This window comes from Lutra lutra, chromosome 1 (assembly GCF_902655055.1).
Source record: "Lutra lutra chromosome 1, mLutLut1.2, whole genome shotgun sequence".
NCBI lineage: Eukaryota > Metazoa > Chordata > Mammalia > Carnivora > Mustelidae > Lutra > Lutra lutra.
The window spans coordinates 120,093,492-120,108,081 of record NC_062278.1 but is presented as its reverse complement, the minus strand read 5'-3'; the positions used below and the strand labels follow the sequence as shown (position 1 = coordinate 120,108,081).

At 39.4% G+C, this 14,590-nt stretch overlaps 1 protein-coding gene across 2 annotated transcripts in view; it reads right to left on the bottom strand.

Moving 5' to 3' along the window:
- FYTTD1 (forty-two-three domain containing 1) overlaps positions 1 to 12,956 on the bottom strand; it is a 31,972-nt gene extending 19,016 nt beyond the window's left edge. Inside the window, exons 1-2 of one of the 2 annotated variants that reach the window (XM_047734543.1) lie at positions 12,706 to 12,956; positions 7,280 to 7,408 (exon numbers count right to left, since the gene is read on the bottom strand). In XM_047734543.1, coding sequence (XP_047590499.1) covers positions 7,280 to 7,408; positions 12,706 to 12,811 — 235 coding nt within the window. In that variant the 5' untranslated portion in view covers positions 12,812 to 12,956. Of the gene's footprint in view, positions 1 to 7,279; positions 7,409 to 12,090; positions 12,502 to 12,705 lie in introns of those variants that run through there. The other variant, XM_047734553.1, reaches the window with a different exon arrangement.
- Positions 12,957 to 14,590: the final 1,634 nt, after the last annotated feature.

Genomic DNA, 14,590 nt, shown 5'->3' with positions numbered 1-14,590 from the left:
ACCTGAGCGAAGGCAGACGCCCAAGCAACTGAGCCACCCAGGCGCCCCAATATCTTTTGATACTTGGAAAGAATTTTATTAAACTTATAATTAATTTTTTAGGAATTGACATCTTTACAATATTCATGGACAAAGTATGTCTTACCACTTTATTCAAGTCTTCTCATCACTAAACTTGGTAAAGCTTTAAACTTTTCCTCACGTAAGTCTTATGTCTTTCTTGAGTTTATTACTATGTATTTTATGTATTTTGTTGTCAATCACAAAAAGACCCCTTTTCTAACAATAATTTTCATATTGTCATTCCTGGGATTACCAAGAGCTATTAAGTTTTTAATTAATACCTTTTAATCGGCCATCCCACTGAACTTATTATTTTTTTTAAGATTTTATTTATTTGACAGAGAGAGACACAGCGAGAGAAGGAACACAAGCAGGGGAGTGGGAGAGGGAGGAGGTGGCTTCCCACAGAGCAGGAAGCCAGATGCAGGGCTTGATCCCAGGACCCTAGGATCATGACCTGAGCCAAAGGCAGGTACTCAATGACTGAGCCACCCAGGAGCCCCGCACTGAACTTATTTTTAGTTCTATAGTCTTTCAAATTTTTTCTTGGGGGAAAAGTGAATTATTTTCTTGGGATTACTGAGCAACAACTGTTATCACCTACAAATGATATAGTCTTTTTTCTAATTGCACCCCCAATTCTTCTATTTCTTAATGCAATGGCCAGAAGTTCCAGAGAACCATACTAAGTAACAATTGTGGTATTGGGCACTTTTATTTTTTTTCTTAAGATTTTATCTATTTATTTGACAGAGAACACAAGCAGAAAAAGCTGTAGGCAGAGGGAAACAGAAGCAGACTCCCCACTGAGCAGGGAGGCCAATGAAGGGCTCAATCCCAGGACCCTAGGATTATGACCTGAACTAAAGGCTTAACTAACTGAGCCACCCAGATGCCCTGTGCACTTCTATTTTGGAATTCTAATTTTGGGGGGGGAATGTCTTTAGAATGGTATCCTGTATAGTATGACACACCTTGCAATATGGTAACAGGTCTTCTAAGGGAAAAGTTGCACAGCCAAACGGAAAAAAAAAAAAAAAAAAAAAAAAAAAAAAAAACCTGGCTTTTTTTATTGTAGGATTTCTTAGGACTAATGTGTGTGTTCCATCTCTAAGTTGGGGATAATAGGGTATGTATTCCCAAACTTACCTAACTCCAGAATGCCTTTGTGTAGTGTGCGTATTTTGAGAACGGAGTTCAACAAGACAGGAAAACTTGTTTTCATGGTTGAACCATTTACCAATTTACTGCCCTTCAGCTCCCAATTCACTCTTTACTGCCCTGCTTCTATTATAGGAACATTTCTCTTACCAGCTGGCACAGTGTTAAGTTTTCTAAGTGGAGGGCACTGGAGAGACTCTAGAGAAAGGATTTTTTCTTTCAGGTTCTAGTGCACCCCTCAAGACTTATTCTAGGGCACAGAACATGTAGTGGCAGTCATTATCCCTCCCCTGTAAGATGAGACTGGTGAGGCACAAGAAACACTAAAGGCACAAAATCTAAGTGTGAATTACACCTTAAATGCTGGGCCCTAGGCATCTATCCAGATCTAGTCCTAGCCATCACTAGTTCTGGCCCTACTCATCCTTCATTGAATTTAAGTTGCATCACCTCCACAGGTGGCTTCCTAGTGAGTTCCACCAGAACGGCAACTCTGTGTGACAGAGTTCTTCCAGATTTGTTCCCTTCTTGGGTACTCTGCCTCAGTCCTAAAGTACTGATTACTTTTATAACCAGAGGAAAAGCAATAAAGACACAACTTTTTAAATTGTAAAATCAAATTATTGGGTTTTTTAAAAGTTTTATTTATTTAAGTAATCTCTACACCCAATGTGGGGCTCGAACTCATGACCTTGAGATCAAGAGTCACACACTCTTCTGACTGAGCCAGCCAGGTGCCCTTTGAAACCAAATTATTGTTATTCTATGTGTGATTTCCTTCTAGAATTGAAACCAAATAAAGATTAAGCATGTTGAGGGAACCTGTATACTTAAATCTACAACTACTGTTATTTTTGTTTGTATTAAATATGAAACAGATACCATTAACTCTGTTAACACACTGTGCTGAGTATTTTTTTTTTTATTTTTTAAAGATTTTATTTATTTATTTGACAGACAGAGATCACAAACAGGCAGAGAGGCAGGCAGGAAGAGAGAGAAGGGGAAGCAGGCTCCCCGCCGAGCAGGGAGCCCGACGCAGGGCTCAATCCCAGGACTCTGGGATCACGACCTGAGCTGAAGGCAGAGGCTTTAACCCACTGAGCCACCCAGGTGCCCCTGTGCTGAGTACTTTAAACAAGAACTTGATGGGCTGATGACAACATCTTAATTGTGCAGGAGAGCAAAGTGAGGTGAAGCACAATGACTACCCAGATGTCACAGTTACAAAATGGCACAGCCATCAGTCTAGGTGCAAGTTAGTGTGGCTCCAAAACCTGAACACTTTCCAAACTGTAATATAAAAACTAAAGAATAAAAGGTAAAAAATATAAGCTAGGATACATTTCCAAAGAGAAAAAACCAATAATTACAGAAAAAGTGGGCTCTCAGCTAGGCATTATAAAACAGCAAAATTTGATTAGGAACATAAACATAAACTTACAATTACAAAGACATGGTTAACCACAACATAATGAGATACAGTCTAGGGAAAAGAATAAGAAATAAATGAATGTTGTGTCCTCAAATCAGAGGGCTTCATGTGGGGATAAAGAATGTATGTGACAAGGAATGAGGGGTCAAAGAATTCATGATCAAGTTACATCAGTCTTGAAGCAATATCTTTGAATCAAAGAGGGAGAAAGAAGGCAATGAGACCATTTCAGATGCTACTATAGTACTCAAATGTGACATGTTAAAAAATGCAAAGTGGAACAAAGAAATCTGAAAGTATTCCAAAAGAATGAATGAATTAGCAAAGAGAAAGATTAAAGTGAGAAGGAATCCATTATTATACCAAAGCTTTCAGTTTAGATGAGAAAGACTCAAGAGAAAAGTCTCATTAACAAGAATGAAACTGATTAAAAGGAGAAAGTAAAAGACAGAATTCTATTCCTGGCTGCCTTCTATTTCTGACTGCTGTAGTCATTGTTACCATACTCATTATCCTTTCCACTTTTATTTCTATGAGTGGCTTCTCAACCTTCTAGCAAGTTTAGATCGTCCATTCCGCCTCCCTCCCTTTATACCTTTAAACAAACTTCACCAGCTGTACCTCAATTTTAGCAATGGTTCTATTTTTCACCCTTTCATTGTCACATTTCATAAAGACAGACCTATACATACTGTCCAATTCTCTCCCCTCTCCCTACTTACCTTCTGTGTCTTATATTCCAAAAAGCATTATAGAGGTACTAAACACATCATCTAATATAGTAAGTCCTTTCTTAGTTTTATTTTTTTAAGTAAGCTCTATGCCCAACATGGGGCTTGCACTCACAACCCCAAGATAAAGAGTAGCATGCTCTATGGACTCAGCCAGCCAGGAGCCCCATCTTTTCTTAGTTTTCATCCATTCCAGCCCCTCTAGAAAGTTCTCTCCTGTCTTTTCAGAGCATCTTCATTCTTATTACTTCAACTACTACCACTATGAAGACCCTTTCTTTCACATTTTCAGCTATAATAGAGCAGCAGTTTAACTCTAGCCATGTATCAGAACCATGTATGGAGCTTTAAAAAAAAATCCCTAGGCCCAACTTCTGCAGATTCTGCTTCAGTAAAAACAGAGTGTAGCCAGAACATGAGTCTAGTTTATAAAGCTCCACAGGTGTGACAATGAAAAACTAGAGACAGGAATTTTCATTTTACATTTGAATCCTTACCCCAATCCCTTCGTGATTTCTCTCATATACTTATCAACTTGCCTCAGTAGTTTCTGGAGTCTGATCACTTACACAAAGATTTGAGGGGTTTTGGGGAAATGTCAAATCACAAAGTGAATGCAATATTACTGGCTCCTTTCCAAAGCAACATACAAATATTCCCCAATCTCTTCTACCTCTAAAAGAAACCCCATCTCAAACTTTTTGGTCTCAGGACCTCGGTTTGGTTTTTTTTTTTTTTTAAGATTTTATATGTTTATGTGAGAGAGAAAGAGAAAGATAGTGCACAAGTAGGGGGAAGGGCAGAAAGAGAGGGAGAAGCAGACTCCCCACTGAGCAAGGAGCCTGAAGTGGGGCTGGATCCCAGGACCCTGAGATTATGACCTGAGCCAAAGGCAGCTGCTCAACTGACTGAGCCAACCAGGCGCCCTCAGAACTCCTTTATACTCTTAGTTATTGAGAACTCCAGAAATTTTATTTCTGTGGGTTTATATTTATTGATATTATCATACTAGAAGTGAAAACTAAAACATTTAACTATTTATTTCATTAAAACAATAATAAACCCAATACAGGGCAAATAATATATTTTTAAAGAAAAAGAACAATTACTTTCCAAAAAAACCCCAAAACTATTTAAAAGGAATGATAGCACTGTTCTGTACTTTTGCAAATCTCTCTGGTGTCTACACAGCTAGATTCTCATATATGCCGCATTCAATTTAATTATCACACGTCATGTAGACTCTGGAAAACATTTGTGAGAGGATAACAGTGAAAACCCAATTAATGTCTTAGTACTATTATAAAAATAGTTTGACCTTGTGAATCCCTTGAGTGTTGGGGATTCCCCAGGATCCCTGGACAACACTTTGAGAACTGAAACTGTATACTATTCTACCACTGAAGAATATTCAGGTTGTTTATACAAATATTTAAGTAAGTGACTAAATTACATTTTGGGCCAAGAGTTGGAAGATTTTATTCACTTATTTGTTCAGCCATCAAAAATAATTTACTCAGAGGGGCGCCTGGCTGGCTCAATTAGTAGAACATGGGACTCTTGATCTCGGGGTTGTAAGTTCAAGCCTCAAAGTTGCAGATTACTTAAAAAAAAAAAAAACTTAATAAATAAATAAATTAATAAAAATAATTTATTGAGAGTCTGCTAAAGGCTATCTATCTTATGTGTTATTTTACCTCAAGCTAACATGCTTATTGACATTACAATGTGGAAATCTGAACTTTCAACCAATCAGAGTTTGAGACAATCTTTCATCTCCCTGCACATTCAGTGACAGAAGCAGATGTTCTATTTTAGGCTCTGCCACATGTAACTGGAGAACAAACAAGCACAGGTTCAATCTTATAAGATCCTAAGCTGCCCCTAGGTATCATTTATCTTAAAGCTCAGATCATAACCCCCATAAAAGGAAAGCTTTTCTGATCCTTCATGGACCAGATCCTATTTCACCTTATCCATAATCACCACTGATTTTTTTTCTTTCTTTTTTTTTTTTTAAAGATTTTATTTATTTATTTGACAGAGAGAGAGATCACAAGTAGACAGAGAGGCAGGCAGAGAGAGGGGAAGGGAAGCAGGCTCCCTGCCGAGCAGAGAGCCCGATGCAGGACTCGATCCCAGGACCCTGAGATCATGACCTGAGCCAAAGGCAGCGGCTTAACCCACCGAGCCACCCAGGCGCCCTCACCACTGATTTTCTTAGCACAAAATCTATCTAAAGTCCTATAATACTGTTGGAATTTCTCTCATGACATTTCTCAACTCCATGTTTTTTGTCCTATCTCTGTTACTAGAAATTCCTTGAAGTAAAGAATCACAACTCTAAATACCCAAAGAACCTGGTCAGTTCAGGGCATTTATCATGTATTTAACATGTGGCTAGTGTAAACAAATGTATTTCTGGCTTCTGTGAACTCTGAAATTATTTTAAAGCAAATCATGTACAAATAATGGTATTCTGAGTAACTTTTAAGAGTCTTTAAATATAAATCACTGGGATTAAACATTCATTTGCTATAGCTAAGTATCTTTCCAAAATTTACTTGCTTATGTTCAGCTGTTTAAGAAATTACTAGAGAAGGGGCACCTGGGGGGGCTCTGTCACTTGAGCGTCCAATTCTTGATTTCTGCTCAGGTCATGATCTCATGTGACATGGGGTTTAGCCCTGGGTGGAGTTCCTTGTTGGGCTGTGCATCTGGCACTGTGCTCAGCAGGGAGTCTGCCTGGGATTCTCTCCCTCTGCCCCTCCTATCACTCACGTGCACACATGCATGCACAGAACATGTATGCTCTCTCTCAAATGAATAAATCTTTTTAATTTTTTTTTAAAGAAAGACATTAGAGAAATAAAATTTTGTGTAGGGTCTAACCTCAGTTACAGACATATTTTGAGGGTATGATGGCATATTAACTATTAGATAATAGAACTACTTATAATCATCCTCAGCCCACAGATAATTGTTTTTTATGCTTTTTAACATACAGGATAAAAGTCAACTTAGGCTCTAGTTCATCATTTTTTACATGTGTAAAAAAGAGCTAGAGTTTTTTTATTTGAGTTAAGGTTTATTCTAAAACACTGATATAACCACTAAAAAAATTAATGAATCATTAATATGGTTCTGTTACCACCTTAAATCCACTTTGGAACAAGATGGCTGTAAATAAATAAGCCTCCAAACTGCCAAAAATAACTGTATATGCAGAGTTCCAAGATCATTAGGTCACATCTAAGGCATCCAATTCTGAGTGTTACCTCTGGAATATTTAACAAATCCTAAAAGCCCTAGATGATAATAAAAAGAATCTGAAAGTATTTTCCAAGCAGAATTGTCTCCACATATTTAAAAAGTTCTCTTATAAGAAAAGAGAGTTTGCTTCCTATAACTCTATGTAGAGTTAACAGTTGGGAAAGATTTAATTCAAATTAAGAAAACTTCCTAGTAAATAGAGTTGTCTCCAATAATGGAGTTGTCTTATGAAGTAGTATGCTCATTCACTAGATATATGTATGCTGGAGTTATGTAATTACCCACCAGATAGACTGTTAAAGAAATACCTAACAGGGAAGGAGATAAAACTTCATGCTATGTAAAATCCTTTGTAATCTGTAGCCCTAAATATAATTTACACTATTTATATACTGAGTGTACCTTAAAAATATTTTTAAGAAACAGGGTTATCACCTACTTAAAGCAACTTAAAATGTTTACCAGATTTCAAGATTAAACAAAAACCTGAGAGTAGAAAAAATGCAAATCACAAAGGGTACTAAGATATTTCCTCCATGTTTTAAGCATGTCCTAAAAATAGCATTCTATGACCCAAAGGAATAGCTCCTTATTAAAGCTTACTTGTAAAACTTACCAGAATTCTGTTGAAGTCCCCATCGTACTCTCATCCTGAATTGCCGGGCACTACTTTGCTGGAGTTTTCTATTTAATCTCGGAAAATTCTGCTTCTTTCCTTCCTTTCGATTCAATTTGATGATATCATCTGTGATATAGGAAATGTGATGATTATTTTCATTTTAACCTAATGACTCAATTACTCAATCTCATTTTCTAGTTAATAGTCCTATGTCCCTAACTTCTTTGCTACTTTGAAAGCACTTTTATAAGACAAAAATAAGATAAAAACTCAAATCAGCCAAAATACTTGCAGTACTGACGAAGTTTTATAGGTAAAGTTCAATTTAGTAACCCAAAGCAGGTCTACCAATTAATGAAGATTTCTGTTATCCACAGTTTTTTGTTTTTTTTTTTTCTTTTTTTAAAGATTTTATTTATTTATTTGACAGACAGAGATCATGAGTAAACAGACAGGCAGGCACAGAGAGAGGAGGAAGCAGGCTCCCTGCCCCGCCCAGGACCCTGGGATCATGACCTAAGCCAGAGGCAGAGGCTTTAACCCACTGAGCCACACAGGAGCCCCTACCGGCAGTATTTCTTTATCTAATGCACATAAATAAGCAAAAGCCTATTTACAAAAATTACTCATATTTACTTTCCATAATCACAGAAGTGTCTAGTTTTTAAAGAAGACCACCTTCCAATAAAACCATAGGCAGTAAAAAATAAATAAATAAGTCATTCAATTAAGAGTACGTTTCTAAAGAAGTCCACCTCAATTCAACAAATATGTATTGAGCATACCTGTGTGCAATGAATGTATGTGACAGGCTGTGCTACAATGAAAACAAACAAAAGTAAAATATGGTCCCTTTCCTCAGTTAAGTTTAAAATTATTGATGGAAACAGACAAGTAAATAGGTAATATGAAATAAAATAAGTACATAATAAAGGTATAATACAAAAAAAAATCCACTCCTCTAGCAAAATAATTCAGGGTTACCTTACTTTGCTTTCTACCTGATCTTTCAAATCCTCATTATTTTCAAAAACACTTTTAAACTCTCCCAAAGTAATTTACAAACATCACACTGCTCTAATACCACAGCACAATATGAAGATCTGGAAACTAAATGTACTCCAGATTTCTATTTACAAATTTAAAAGATTTCTAGAAGCCAAAAATACTCACTTAAGAAATATCCAAATACTCTGTCCACAGTCCCAACTCCAATATTAATTTTGATGACTGATAAAGAAAATAAGCCTGGTCAACAACTTAATAAAATTTCACAAAACTAATTAACCTCAATTATTTTTTCCAAACTGCTCTAAACACAAGAACCTAACAATTATATTAATATAATTAGTTTTTTCTGAAGTAAAAGAAGGAATTACACATTACAGGAACCCTTTCTTATATATTACACTACCTAACCCATCAGTAATCTTTAAGACTCTTAACCACAAATATTCATTATAATAATTGAAATCTCCCCAAAGTACTTTGTTATCTTCTTCTTTTTTTTTTTTTTTTAAAGATTTTATTTATTTGAAGAGAGAGAGGGAGAGAGAGCAAGCACAGGCAGACAGAATGGCAGGCAGAGGCAGAGGGAGAAGCAGGCTCCCGCTGAGCAAGGAGCCCGATGCGGGACTCGATCCCAGGACGCTGGAATCATGACCTGAGCCGAAGGCAGCTGCTCAACCAACTGAGCCACCCAGGCGTCCCAATCTTCTTGAGGTCAGTCCTTTCCCTAAAATAAATTCGTCCAAGTAAAGACACTCAAAAAGATTTGTTTTAAAATAAAAGGGTTTTGGGGCCCCTGGGTGGCTCAGTTGGTTAAACATCTGCCTTCAGCTCAGGTCATGATCTCAGGGTCCTGGGACCCATTCCCACATCGGGTTCCCTGCTCAGCGGGGAATCTGCTTCTCCCTCTCCATCTTGCCCTTCCTCACCCCCCATTTGTACACTCTTTATCTCTCTCTCTCTCTCTCAAATAAAGAAATAAAATCTTAAAAAAAAAAAAAAAGGTTTCATGAAGTCAGATATATGAACATGTTACATTCTCGGGGCGCAGAAAGGGAATACTTTTAAACACTTCTGAAACACTGCTTTCTTCTAACAAGGTGCTACTTACTCTTTTTTTTTTTTTTAATTTTATTTATTTATTTGACAGACAGAGGTCACAAGTGGGCAGAGAGGCAGGCAGAGAGAGAGAGAGGAAGAAGCAGGCTCCCTGCTGAGCAGAGAGCCCGATGCAGGGCTTGATCCCAGGACCCTGAGATCATGACCTGAGCCGAAGGCAGAGGCTTAACCCACTGAGCCACCCAGGCGCCCCTAAATAAATAAAATCTTAAAAAAAGAGAAAAGGCAAAATATAATTTTGACTAACCAGGTTAATTTTAAAACAGCATTTAATAAAGAATAAACATAACAAAATTAAAAGTAGCAAAGCATATAAAATATGAAATTGCTTTATTTTTAAATGTTTATTATCTAAATCCTCATGTTAAATAATCGACTGCATTCTTCCAATCTAAAAGAAAAAAATGACTTTCTCCTACTCAGGTAGACGGATTATGTATTAAAAAAAATAATAATAACCATTATGATGAGGTATTTTATGAAAAAGTTTCTTCCATGACATTAGGAGTATATATACATGATAATAAAAACAGTAGTAACTAAGAAGTTGCTCTCACAAGTACTCATTTAATTCTCACAACAATTCTATTAAGTATTATAACATCCATTTTCAAATTAAGAAACTGAGCCAATGAGGCCAGCTATTGGTAACCTTGGTAGGTATTCTATATGAATGTTCGTACAGCCACAATTTAAAACAAACAAAAATCAGATTCTAAACCACTGTAGACCTGATAAAGTGGAATATTCACAAAGCATAATAACTGTCTAAAATAGGTATCATCTCATGAATCAACCATGACTGGTTGATTCAGTCAGAAAAGCATGCAACTCTTAATCTCAGGGTCATAAAAACTGAGCCCCAGGTCAGGTGTAGAAAGTACTAAAAAAATAAATAAATAAACTTAAAAAAAAAAAAACAGGTACCATTTCTTCATCCCTTTTCTGTAAAATTCTTGTTAAGAAAAAAAGGAACCTGGGGCACCTGGGTGGCTCAGTGGGTTAAAGTCTCTGCCTTCGGCTCAGGTCATGATCCCAGGGTCCTGGGATTGAGCCCCGCATCGAGCACTCTGCTTAGCAGGCAGCCTGCTTCCTCCTCTCTCTCTCTCCGCCTGCCTACTTGTGATCTCTGTCTGTTAAATGAATAAATAATATCTTTTTAAAAAATTAATAAATAAAAAATAAAAAAAAGGAACCTGAAAGAATGCTATATATTCTTGGAAGAAAGAAAAGACACCAATGTCTATTTTAACTATCTATCATAGTGCTTGATTTCTACCTTCAAGGACAATTATTCCTTCATTTTCTTCACTTGAACATCCTAACCACCAAACAAAATACATACAAAAAAACCTAGAAACTTAAGAAATGTATTGGTTATGATAATACATGTTGAAAACTCCCTGCAACATCTATACGGTTTTCTTACTTGTATGATTTGGGGCAAGTTATTTCTCCATGCCTCAGATTTTATACAACAAGAATAACAGCAAAGGCTTATATAGCATGTTCATGTAAATATAATGCAAACCCAGGATTTTGGAGGGGAGGGAGGTGGGAGGTTGGGTGAGCCTGGTGGTGGGTATTATGGAGGGCTTGTATTGCATGGAACACTGGGTGTGGTGTATAAACAATGAATTGTGGAACACTGAAAAGAAACACACACACACACACACACATTTTACTCTGTACCAGGTACTGTTCTAAGCGGATTATACATGCCTTTTGACTCATTTAATAGGGCAACCTTCTGAGACAGAGAAGCACTGTTATTATCACTTTTTACATATGAAGCACTGAGAAATACTCTGCCTGTAACCACATGGCTATTAAATGGCAGAGGATTTGAACTGAAGACAGTGTGGTTCTGGATTCCATGCTCTGTATCACTAGGAGCACATAGTTATCTCTAATAACTCACAGAGTTATTACAAAGCTAAACCGAGTTAACACACAAAATGTTTAGGTCAGTGCCTGCAAGATGGTAAGCACTCAATAATTATTATTTTATTTATTTAATAATAATAATTATTATATAATAATACTTATTAAATTCTTCTTGGTCTTAGCTGAAAAGATTTCTCACTTCTTTAGAGTTCACGATTATCAGTAAGACAAGACTTGAGGCCAAACCTATTATTTCTGATGATTTACTTAATTCACATATTAGATTCTGAAGTGCGGTAACCGCAGCAATCCAAGAGTTCTTGATTTTTTTACTTAAAACTCCGCAGATAAACCACAGCAAAAAAAGAAAAATACCTTCCTTGGAAAAGTTAACACCTCTGTATCCACCTGTCAGGTACTTTTCAAACACTTATCCGAAAAACTAATGCCCACAGAAACAGCAGGCAGAGAACCCCATCTGATAACAGTAACTTGAGTCTTGACAAAGAGAAAATTTTAAACCAGCTAATCCAAAGGCTAGTGCCTCACTAGGATTAGATCTGTGTGCTTAATTGAATCACCGACCCTCCTACCTTTTACAAAATCCTCCCCAAACCACCCCACTCTTCCTTACAGGGGCTGGACCCCAAGCTTCACCCGGCTTCCTATTAATCCATGCCAATCTCTCCTTCAGTTTTTGCTTTTTTCCTAATTAGCTAACTTTGAGGCTTAGGTAAGGAGAGCTCGCCTTTCTACGTACCTCCTAATAAAACAACATCTGATGAAGCCCTTGCCTTATGTTTTCTGACAAACGCCCAGGGTGGGCGCCCGATGTGGCCCCGAGGTCTGAGGCCCCGCAGAAATGGCCAGCTCTCGGGGGCGTCTCTGCGCTGCCCGCACCGCGCCAGGCGTACAGGCCTGGCCGCACAAAATGCCCAACTAAGCCCTCCCCTGAACAGCGACTCTAACCGAACGCAGACCCAGCCGGGCTCTCCAAGGGCTTCTTGGGCGAGGATGGCTCGGTCGGACCTCTCCCCTCGATCCCGACAGCGCCAACGAACGAACACGCTTGAGGGGAAAGCCGTCGAGTTTTCCTCACAAAGAGCCCGGGTCGTCCGCGAGTGGTAGCGCCCCTCGACCCTCCAAACCCCGCCAGCCCGCAGCGCCGCCCACTCCCACCGCCCCTCCTCAACCACAGCCCCGCCGAGGGGCGCCCGGGTCCCTCTGGCTCAACCACCGCACCAGGTGGCGCTCCCCGTGTCCCCGCGGGCCCTCACTTGGTTCCGCCCACCCGCAAGGAAAAACTCGACCGACAACTGCGGCCAACCGCCCCTTCCCCCACAAACCGCGGTACTTGGTTCCACCCACACCCTCCCCCAACTCCAACTCGGTCCAACTCGGCTCCTTACCCAAAGACATATCGATTTTGTCAAGGTTTTCATTGCTGCGGGCTTTCGGCTGCGGCGGCGGCGGGGTCGCCATGGCTCCCACTAACCGGGTACCAAACCGGTTCATGGCTGGGGACGTCGCGCTGGAACAGTCAGCGGAGAAGGCCAGAGACCGAGGCCTGCCACCTCCCACTCACGCACGCAGACTAGCTGCACCAAGGGAGCGCGCACGCGTGCTAGCGGCGCCCTCGCTCTCCCACCCGCGGCTGCGGCCGGGGGGAGTGTCTACAGAGACCAGCGGCCGGCGAGAGCGGCCCCACGCCCGGGCTTGCTCCTAGCGGCCCTTCCCGGACAGGAGGAAACACTGCACCCGCGGCTCTGGACGCTTACAAAGGCGGCTATTCGCCTTTCTGCCCCAATTGGGGGATACTGGACCATGAGCACCTCGGGATCGCATACCCTAAATGAGATTGTGTTCCTCCGACACCTTCCATTCGTCCTGCTTCAGAAAGGCCCCCTAAGCTTTGGTACACACGAAAATTTCACACCCCACTGCAATGAAGCCTCAGAGGCAGGAGAGACCCCATACAGCTTAGAATGCAGAACTACGTCCCAGTTCCCCTCTCCCAGGCAGCTCCTCCACCTGCAATATGCGAAGTCTCCACGTCTGGATGCAGAGCAAAGCTGCAGTAACAATTCTTGCGTCACCTTACCAATAAAAGCAAATGCTAACGTTTCCCGCATCTGTACCACTTCTCAACTGACACTCCCAAAATATTTCACACGGCACTAGCTACCTTAGTAACACTTCACCTTCTCTTAGGAGAGGGGTAAGTACCTCTGCTTGTTTGGCTGCATTTTTTTCTAATTCATTTGCATTGGGAATTGATAGGATTCGCTTTTCTTTCTAACCATCCTTGTAGGAAAACTGAGTATTTGATGAATTCCTGCATAATAACTTTTTTTTCCTATTTACAAAACATGATATTCCCTCTCTTCTTACCTCTTTCTCTTCCCCCAAAGCAATGTGCTTGTGTGGAAGCATTTAGGTTATATCACCCTCATAACAGCTTACAACTATCTAAGACATTTGCATATAAGGAAAAAACCAGGGACAGGCATTCCCTCCATTTAGAAATCTCTGCCACCTTCCTCCTGTCCGCTTCCTAAAATTTCTTTTTGCATGGAGATGAACCAGTGACCTTAAGCATCCCAAAACCACGGTAGCCTGTACTTAATTATTTCCCCCCCAAACCAAAACTATAACCATAGGAGCGTCAATCAGGCCAGGACACACCTATGAAGGGGTGCAAGAAACTTTAATGGTAGAGGAAAGTTTGGATGAAAAATCCCAAGAACAATTCTTGGCATGTCAAGGAGAGTAGCATATATGCTCTTAGGACAATGTGCTTGATTTTATTACTATTCCACCCAACAGCCACCACCCCTTCCCCAACTACTAAAAACCAGGGAAAATGGGTTCTAGAGAGAAAAGTATGAGACATCTAGGTTTTACTGAGTGGTACCTTTTTCACTCGCTTCAGTCATTCACTGTACGAACTTGGGAAGCTCGGTCTCATACTCATCTGCAAAACAAGAAGTAGTTATACTAACTACATGCATTATAGGTAATTATTCTTGGATTTCTTATGGTTCTAAAATCTTCTACGCATGAAACATTTTTCTTCACACTATCATTCTCTCCCTAGAAATAATTTCTGTAATCTCTGCTAATTTGTGGGAGTAATCTACAGGAAAGAACATTAAGTTCTTAATGTTGTGGAAGAAAAGTAATGCATTTAGAATATGGATGCATTTTGTACTTCGGGTAAGACAGATAAGAAAAATCCCAAATGTATAAAATCCCACCCTCCACCAATACATATAAAGATTCCCTTTTATCCTG